Source organism: Ursus maritimus, unplaced genomic scaffold, assembly GCF_017311325.1.
Source record: "Ursus maritimus isolate PB19 unplaced genomic scaffold, ASM1731132v1 scaffold_17, whole genome shotgun sequence".
In the NCBI taxonomy this organism is placed as follows: domain Eukaryota; kingdom Metazoa; phylum Chordata; class Mammalia; order Carnivora; family Ursidae; genus Ursus; species Ursus maritimus.
Window position 1 is genome coordinate 23,800,871 of NW_024424119.1, and position 9,954 is coordinate 23,810,824.

The window sequence follows — 9,954 nt, forward strand, 5'->3', positions numbered from 1 at the left end:
GCCCGGGGGAACGCGGAGGGGCAGAGGGAGAGGGAGAAGCAGACTCTCTGCTCAACAGGGACACAGGGCTGGATCCTGGGACCAGGAGATCATGACCTGAGCTGAAGGCTGCCGTTTAACTATGGGAGTCACCCAGGTGCCCCAAAAAATGAAATCTTAAAAAAAAAAAAAGCTTTGTGTGCGATTAGTATTCATAATTATGTTAATTTCTGCATAATATCATGCAGATATGATTTACCATAAAATACTCAAGTATTCTCCTTTTATTAGTATTTTTTGTTTAAGATTCAATTTATTTATTTCAGAGAGTGTGTGTGGGCAGGAGCAGGGGGAGGGGCAGAAGGAGAGGAAGACGGAGAAGTAGACTCCCCGCTGAGCAGGGAGTCCATACAGGGTTTGATCCCAGGACCCCAGGATCATGACCTGAGCTGAAGGCAGATGCTGAGCCACCCAGGCATCCCTCCTTTTGTTAGTGTTTAGATAAAATAGCTTCCAATGACTATCTTGTTAAAAAAGACTTCTCTTGGGGCGCCTGAGTGGCTCAGTTGGTTAAGCGTCTGCCTTCGGCTCAGGTCATGATCCCAGAGTCCTGGGATGGAGTTCGGTGGGAGCCTGCTTCTCCCTCTGCCTCTGCCTCCCTCTCTCTCTCTGTCTCTCATGAATAAATAAATAAAATCTTGAAGAAAAAAAAAAAGATTTCTCTTCCTTTGGATAAATTCCCTAGTCTGAAAATATTAGGTCAAAGGGTATAATACTTTTAGGCTCTTCATTCAACAAGTAATATGTACCAGATTTTTGAAATATAATACCAAATTACTGTCAATAAAGGGTTTTAGTGGCAATGTATATATGTACCTGTTCCACTACATCCTTATCACAACTAGATATTATAATTTGTACACAGTAAATGTTTTGCTTTTATCTGTATTCTTTCTATAATGAAATATAATTTCTTAATTGTACTTTGTTATATAATTATATAATAATAGTATATGATAAATATATTTTTTTTTATTTGAGAGAGAGCGAGTGGATGAGCAGGGATGGAAGGGCAGAGGGAAAGGGAAAAGCAGACTCCCCGCTGAGCAGGGAGCCCGACATGGGGCTCGATCCCAGAACTCCAAGATCATGACCTGAGCCAAAGGCAGACACAACTGACTGAGCCCCCAGAAGCCCCTAGATGAATTATTTAAACGTGTTTAAGCTACTTGGGATGTGACTGGCATACAGAAAGAAGCCATTTATAGGATACAGCAATGTTCACTATTTACCTTAAGCATACCTGAGTCTGGCCAGAAATACACCTAAAATCTAGAATCATCAAATCGCCACCACGATTAATTACATCAACAATTTACTAAACACAACTTTTTTTTTTTAAAGATTTTATTTATTTATTTATTTGACACAGAGAGAGAGACAGCCAGCGAGAGAGGGAACACAAGCAGGGGGAGTGGGAGAGGAAGAAGCAGGCTCCCAGCGGAGGAGCCTGATGTGGGGCTCGATCCCAGGACTCTGGGATCACGCCCTGAGCAGAAGGCAGACACTTAATGACTGAGCCACCCAGGCGCCCCAACTAAATACAACTTTTACACACTGTGCTAACCAACGTTTTATTTAATTCTGTTTATGACTCTGCTGGGCAGGTACTACTCTCTCTCCATTTATTTTAAAGGTGGGAGAAGAAAGGCTTAGGAGAAGGTACCTGGGGCTTGTCTATAAGCAGAACGTTAATAAGAAATGGGGCTCAGAATCAACATAGCAATTCTATCATTTCTACATCTAAAATCTTCCTCTTCAAGAGTCAAATATTCTGAGGTGCGCCTGGGTGGCTCAGTCCATTAAGCATCTGCCTTCAGCTCAGGTCATGATCTCTGGGTGCTAGAATTGAGTCCCACGTCAGGCTCCCTGCTCAACACGGAGTCTGCTTCTCTCTCTCCCTCTGTCCTCCTTCCTGCTCATTCTTTCTCTCAAATAAATAAACAAAATCTTTTTTAAAAATAAAGTAAGAGAGTCAAATATTCTGAAAATAACATAAGACTAATTCTGGGATAAATCTGCACATTTCTTACTAGGCAGAGAATAATCAGGTCATTTGAAAAATGGCTAATTTGGGCACCTGGGTGGCTCAGTCGGTTAAGCGTCTGCCTTCCGCTCAGATCACGATCCCCGGGTCCTGGGATCGAGTCCCACATCAGGCTCCCTGCTCCGCGGGGAGTTGGCTTCTCCTTCTCCCTCTGCCTGCAGCTCTCCCTGCTTGTGCGTGCATGCTCTCTCTCTCAAATAAATAAAATCTTTAAAAAAAAATAAAAATAAAAGGGTATAATCCCTTTGGGGAATAAAATAGTAAAATGAAGAAGCATGAATTAAAGATCTGGTCAGAGCAAAACTCCCACACTTCACCATATTTTGTTTTCCCGTGTATCAGACTGGATTTCATATTCTGCTTTTATCATTCATATGGAAACTCAGGGACAACATTACAGCTATTTCCTCAACCCTGATGTCTACCATTCCTCCCCACACCCAATATCAGGCTCCTCAAAGTTCTCCTTCCTCCCATCTGACTGCAAATCGCAGCCCAAACTCATTTTGTCTGCTTCATTTTTTTTATTTTTTTTTTAATTTTTTTTTTAAAGGTTTCATTTATTTATTCGACAGAGATAGAGACAGCCAGCGAGAGAGGGAACATAAGCAGGGGGAGTGGGAGAGGAAGAAGCAGGCTCATAGCAGAGGAGCCTGATGTGGGGCTCGATCCCATAACGCTGGGATCACACCCTGAGCCGAAGGCAGACGCTTCAACCGCTGTGCCACCCAGGCGCCCCTGCTTCATTTTTTTTAAACTTTATTTTTAAGTAATCTCTATACCCAATGTGGGGCTCAAACTTACAACCCTGATATCAAGACTCATATGCTCTACCAACTGGGCCAGCCTGGCACCCCTTTTCTGCTTCATTATAATCCACCAACTCTATCTGTGAAGTCAGCAGTATACCCCTGCCCATCACTCTGGGAAATGGTGAGAAAAAAGAAAGCAGCCCTGACATCTAGGAGTTAACCTAGTACTCTCAGCTAGGCTTTGGTGTCTTGGTGAAAATAATTTAACAGGAAATTTTCCTGTGAAAATCCCATTTCTTTAAGCATTCCCCCCAAATCGCCCTTTTAAGTTCTTTCTAACACCCTCTTACTGGGAGGTCCCATGGTTCCCTTTGGTGTAGGTTCTCTGGAGCTGCAATAAGCAGTTGTATCTACTATACTAAGTTCTTGATAGTCTTTGGCTGAAGGGCATTAGTAAATGAGAAATAAGAATCTAAAATTATATACCTCATACTCTACATATATTACCACTCTATCACCATCTTTCTCTTCAAATTGCCCCCTCTCAAAATATTCCCTTTCCTTCTCTTTTTTAAAAATTATATTTATTTTGGGGCGCCTGGGTGGCACAGCGGTTAAGCGTCTGCCTTCGGCTCAGGGCGTGATCCCGGCGTTACGGGATCGAGCCCCACGTCAGGCTCCTCCACTATGAGCCTGCTTCTTCCTCTCCCACTCCCCCTGCTTGTGTTCCCTCTCTCGCTGGCTGTCTCTAACTCTGTCAAATAAATAAATAAAATCTTAAAAAATATATATATTTATTTTAAGTAATCTCTACACCCAATGTGGGGCTTAAACTTAACGACCCTGAGATCAAGAGTCACATGCTCTTCTGACTGAGCCAGCCGGGCTGCCCCAAAATATCCCCTCCTAGTTCTCTGACGTTCCTACTCCAAGGTTCTATCTTTAGGTACCCTTTCAATATCAATGGTTCTTACCCATTTTTGGCTCACAGTACTCCCTTTGAAAATGTAATGAGAACTATGGACTGCTCCCCATACCACAACCCCCTCATTGTGCCCAGAAAATACTCATGTAATGAAATTTTTGCAATTTTAGGGAAGGTTTATGGAACTTAAGAGTGTCTTCTTTACCCTCTCCCCCATGGTAGTACACTAATTTCAATAATCCCTTATATATAGATGACTATTCCCAAACCACTAACTTCAATCTTTACCCCCACTTAAATTTCAACTAAGTGAAAGCAGAAAATTAAACTCATTTTCTTTTCAAATCTGTTCAATACTCCTTCCTCTTGCCATCTTTCCGGTTACCCAGGTTTTCAAGACATCAGTATCAATTTTAACTTAATCCTCTGCATTACATCTGAGCATATCACCATCTACAGATTGTATACCTCTTAAAATGTATTAAAATTTTTTTTTAAGTAGGCTCTATGCCCAACATGGGGCTCAAACTCACAACCTCGAGATCAAGAGTCGCATGCTCCACCAACTGGGCCAGCCAGGCGCCTCTCTCAAAATATATTCTCTATGTCTTCTCCTCTCTCTCCCTGCACTATCTTGCTTTTGGCCCTTATTACCTCATTTATACTATAGCACTAGCATCCTGTAACTGCTTTCCCTAAAGCACTACTCCAAAACTGCGTCACTCCCTGCTTAAAATCCCTGGGTCTTGTCTCTCCATTCCCCACCAAATAAAATCTTAGCTTGACACTCAATGGCTTCCATAATTTGATCCTAAAGAGCCTTTCCAACGTTAATCTCCCAATTCTCTTCCAGATACCTAAAGCTCTTGTCACACCAGATCCTAAATAATCTTCATAAGTGGTTGATACTTCCCCCATAAAAATCCAGATTCCCAGTTTCTCTTTAAAAAAAAAAAAAAAGAGAAAGAAAGAAAGAAAGAAAGAAAGAAAGAAAGAAAGAAAGAAAGAAAAGGAAAGGAAAATTAACAATAGGCTCAATAGGCTCAAATTCTTGCATGGCAACAACGGCCTGGAGCCAAGAATACCTTCTCTGGCTCTTTGCAGTCCCCACAACTTACTGTCTTGTGCTTGGCAAGCTTCTCTCTTTTTTTTTTTTTTAAAGATTTTATTTATTTATGTGACAGAGAGACAGCCAGCGAGAGAGGGAACAGAGCAGGGGAATGGGAGAGGAAGAAGCAGGCTCATAGCGGAGGAGCCCAATGTGGGACTCGATCCCGGTACGCCGGGATCACGCCCTGAGCCGAAGGCAGACGCTTTAACGACTGCGCTACCCAGGCGCCCCTGGCAAGCTTCTCTTATTTAGTTTTTCTGTCCAGCTCTGTAGACAATCTGACTTTGTAACCCTAAAACAGGGAAATATACCTACCCATCCTGGTTTCCAGGCCCATGTTCCAATTAAGGCTATTACCCCTTTTTCTTTTATTAATTTAGTAAAATATAACCATACAAACATTATTAATGATTAAAACATATGCTGGACATTTTCACAGTCCTTCTTGTGCTTACTGGGCCCAGAAAATTCAAAGGTTGAATGACTGCTCCTAGTTTAAGTGTTAGCCCACAGCAGAGGGCAATTCTCACCTCAGGTATCAAGCTACAGAAAGGTTTACAAAATCTATCTGCTGCCTTTTTTTTCAAAAAGAATGATCTAATGCCTCAGCAGAGGTTTCAATACTATTGCCACAAGCTAGTTAACTTGAAAATAACCTGGTTTTTTTTTTTTTTTTTTTTAAGATTGTATTTATAGAGAGAGAGCACAGAGAGGGAGAGGGAGAAGCAAACTCCCTGCTGAGCAGAGAGCCCAACAGGGGCCTCGATCCCAGGGCCCAGAGATCATGACCTGAGCCAAAGGAAGACACGCAACTTAGCCACCCAGGAGCCCCATAACCTGGCTTTTTTAGCATTTGTGTACCTTCAGTTAAATGCTGATGAATACCAATAGCATCCAAGACAAAAACAGCTTCTGAGCTGCAGGTACATTAATTAACAGGCTATTTTAGGATATAAATGGTTGTGGTATACTTTTCCGACTTAATACATTAAAATTGCTTCATTGATAGCAAAATTTCAATACATCGAAACTTCATTTATTACTGACACTTCATTACTACTGACATTCTTCCCCCCAAATCTTCACATACTATCCAAAGACAATTCTAATTGTTTAATTTTCCTTTCTTTCAAACTGAGGGAAGTCCCAGGGAATGCAAAGAACATTGGAAAAAGCTTTGCATTCATTATCACCACTACTATTTTTGCATAAGGAAGATATTGTTAACTTCAAGTATTTCCCGAGAAGTGCACAGCCACCTTCTCAGCTCTGGATATTACCACTCCCACGTTACAGATGGGGGAAAAAAGGCGCAGATAAGGGAATCATTTGTCAAACCTCACAAAGTTCAAAGAGCAGCATTCCTGGTTCCCTGCTTTGGTTCTGGAAGCTAAACAAATAACAAAACAAATTATAAAGAAAACAGGCCCTTATGTAAACATGTTAGGTTATGAGGAAACAGGATGACAGAAAGAGGTAGGTATTAAGAGTACATTAAATTATTACTTAACATTATGCAAACTTTTGAAATAGGGCCAATAAAGTCAAGAAGAAGGAGACTATCATTAACTTAGTTTATAATTCAACAACATTTGCCGGGCAAAACACTATAATGGTATATATGGAGAGTGGAATGAATTTCTCCAAATGGGAGACTCTTCTTCTACTCCAAATGACAATAATGACAGTTCTCGTAAACCAGAGTGGTTGCCTGAGAGACTAGGAAAAGGAAGTTTTGTTGAGGCTTGCCACCACTATTCAGTTTCGAAAGGCTTCTGTATGACAAGTAGCAACCTTCAACAGAAGAGGAAATGCCAGCTGGGCCCCAACCACCACGATGATTATTTCCTTAAAACTCATGTTTAAATCTTTGCCTATCTCCTTTATAAAAAAACACTTCTAGTACTTATGACACTCTTGATCTACAGCAACCTTCCCTCTTTCAGTTAATCCAAGACGTGTTTCCGTTTAAGGTGAATTTACCATCACGACATGTCTATTGTCTGTTCACCCAGGGTGAGCTGAAAAATGGAAAGAGGAGTTGGGGCTCTCTCCTATCTCTTCTCATGCTTCATTTGGAATCGTTTCCCACCTGCAGGCCCTGCCTCTTGCTATTCCTCTGACATCATATTTGTGTCCCTCCGTTCCAATCATATCTGCAATATCCAATCCTGGATTGACATATTTTATCTATGCCTTTAATTGTGCTTATTATATAGCTGATAAATTTTTCCCTTCATCCACTTATAGCTATTTTCTAATTCATTCTGTGTAAAAACACTCTCCTCATGGAATACTTAATTTTTCTCTCTTTTGAATCCTTTTCAGGAGGCTACTTTGCAAAGAACCTGAAATATACCACCAAGCACACATTCTTTGCCCTTTCTTAAAGGAAATCTTTAATTCTACTTTAAATTCTACTTCCTAAAAAAGAATGTTCGGGAAAAAAAAAAAAAAAGGTTTGCTTTATTCCTCTCCTGAACCAAGTGATACTTTTTTTTTTTTTAAGATTTATCTTAGCACGCACACGCAAGTGGGAGGGGCCGAGGGAAAGAGAGACAAATCTCAAGCAGACTCCATGCTGAGGCCAACACCAGGCTCAATCTCATGATTCTGAGATCATGACCTGAGTCAAAACCAAGAGTCGGACGCTTAACCAACTGCGCCACCCAGGCACGCTCCAAGTGCTACTTAAAATATTTTTATATATGCCCTTAGCTTAGTAGATAAGACCTAGGTTTCCACTTTTATGTATCCTGACTGATGCCCTGAGCATCATTCTTTCCTAAGTCTTTCCTCTAAGGTCTCTGACTTAAGCAACATAAAAAGGTGAGGCCAAAAAAATTCTAAAAGCAGTGGAACAGCTGTATGGCAAGAGGCCTAAAGAAACAGTCCTCTGAAGATTTATCAGGAAAAGGAGGAAATGGGAAAAGGGACAGAAAGACAGGAAGAAGTTAACAACAGATAGGGAGGGAATGGAAAGCAGAGTGAGGCAATCTCCTCCCAAAAGAAACTGATGGAGAAAATGAGCAGTGAGAGGTTCCAGAGCATGTGCAGCCCAAATGCATCCAGGCCCTAAGATAAGGTTCACTTAACTCCCAGACACTTACCGTGTTGCATTTTGTGCCACACACCACTTGCCTATGATTCAGCCACTGAGATGCAAACACTTTATTAAGGGTCCCAAGGTGAAACTCTCTCTCCTTCAGGAGACTGGGAAGTTGCTGTGCTGCATAGCCATGCAACACTCGAGTATAGCTGCTTTCATTCTGAAGCCTGACTTCTCGATTCTTCAGGTAGTACACTAAGGATCTCTTCACTGGGGGGAGTCTTTTCCTTTTGTGAAGTGAGTGATCCCAGCCAAACTGTGGAAAGCAACATTAGAAATTAGGGCTTTGGCTACCTTTCTTCAGAATAAATCAAAGAAATCACCAAGAACTCATCCTGCAATTTACGTACAACAGAAATACAAGTACAAGAGAATAGGAATCTCAATATAGAAAGTCCAGTTTAACTCTTCCAACACTGAGAAGATGCTGCTCATAGTCAAACCTACCTACAAGAAACAAGGACTGAAAGACAAGGGAAAGGAAGCAGAAAAGAGGTCAAAAGGTTTACTAGCCCTGTTAGGGGTGAAGGATTCAGAGCCCCTAAAGTTATCCTTGATAGGGAAGGGAATGAGGGACCAAATTATTACCATGCCGAACTGGGCTGCATCTCTACCCAGGACCCTTCTTCCTCTCCAGTCTGTACTCCCCGTGGAGCATGGAGAGAGCAGCTGGGGCCAGCCTGGGGTTCCAGGACTTCCAGGGATGCGCTATCAGGGCGACCCCCTGTCACCAGGCCCACACTCCAGGCGGTTAAAGAATTGGAAAAATCACACACTAACAGGGTAGGAGGCACGGGAAATCTGAGTCCGAATAGGCGTTCAACAAGGGCGTTATAGGGATGATACCTGAGAACTGCTGTTTTTTATATGGGTCCTAAGGGCCAAAAAAGCCCACCTCAGGGCTTTAAGTATCCAGACGGAAACTCCTTCCCATATAAAGGACGCAATCATCTCCCCTTCCCGGGGCCCAGGAAGAGGGACTTCACTCTCCCTCCCAGTATCTTCTGGGAGGTTTTCTGATTCCCCTCGTCGGTTTTCCTTCCTCCAAAGCCAAGATTCTAGTTTCCCCTCAAGCCCCATTACCAGCTGCTGGGCTTCCGCGGAATATGTCCCGTTTCCAAGTTTCCCTTTAGCTCCTCATTTCTCCGGCCTTTCTGATCTCCTATGAACTCCTGAGGGCCCGTCCCTGTCCCAAAAGCCTGGGGTTCCGCTCTTGCCCCACCTCTGCCTACAGACCTCGGTCTCCGGTTCCGGTTCCCTGACCTTAAAACCTATCCCCCTCTGGGTGCCTCGGAGATATAAGGGTCCAGGCCTCTCAACCCTCACCTGCGGGCACTGAGCGTCGCTCCCAGCTCCTGCCGAGGCGGGCGCTTTCCGCTTCCTGCTAACTGCTTTCCGGGCCATAGTGGGCAGCGCCGCAGCGGCCCCGCAGCCACATGGGGCGGGGGTAGCGAGGGTTAGCAAGACGGCGGGTCATAAACTGGGCCCCGGGGCCACGCACTTTTGTGCGCCTGGCCCGGAAAATGGCCCGGACCCGAGAAGACAAGCACAGGGAAAGGAGGGAGGGAGGACTGGGGCCGGGAAAGGGAAAGGGAAGGGGCAGGGGCAGGGGAGGAAGGAACGAGAAGCTTTCAGACCAACGAGTCTGAAAGGACGGCGAGCGGCTAGAACCAAAACACCCCCTCCCCCTCGCCCGCGCTCCGTCACCCTTGCGCAGCCGCACTTCGCAGCATGTCGCCACGGCGATGCTGCCGGGCCTTCAGGGGTGGGGTTTAGGGCCTGCAAGTGGAGAGTCCGCGGCGGTTGTTTTGCTGCCGCCCGCGCATTTCCAACGGTCGTCAGACGGCCGCTGGAGGTGGAAGACCTGGGGTCAGAGGACTCTGCGTTCTGGCGGCCGACCTCGGACCCCCGCCCGCCCATCCGCAAGTACCCGGAAGTGAGGACGACTATCCTCGCTCCGCGTAGGAATAC

General features: G+C 44.0%; 1 protein-coding gene across 2 annotated transcripts in view; it reads right to left on the bottom strand.

Moving 5' to 3' along the window:
* Positions 1-9,627, bottom strand: part of DCAF12 (DDB1 and CUL4 associated factor 12) — a 32,598-nt gene extending 22,971 nt beyond the window's left edge. Inside the window, exons 1-2 of one of the 2 annotated variants that reach the window (XM_008695128.2) lie at positions 9,310-9,627; positions 7,985-8,239 (exon numbers count right to left, since the gene is read on the bottom strand). In XM_008695128.2, the coding sequence (XP_008693350.1) occupies positions 7,985-8,239; positions 9,310-9,387 (333 nt within the window). In that variant the 5' untranslated portion in view covers positions 9,388-9,627. The remainder of the gene's footprint in view (positions 1-7,984; positions 8,240-9,309) is intronic. The other variant, XM_008695127.2, reaches the window with a different exon arrangement.
* Positions 9,628-9,954: the final 327 nt, after the last annotated feature.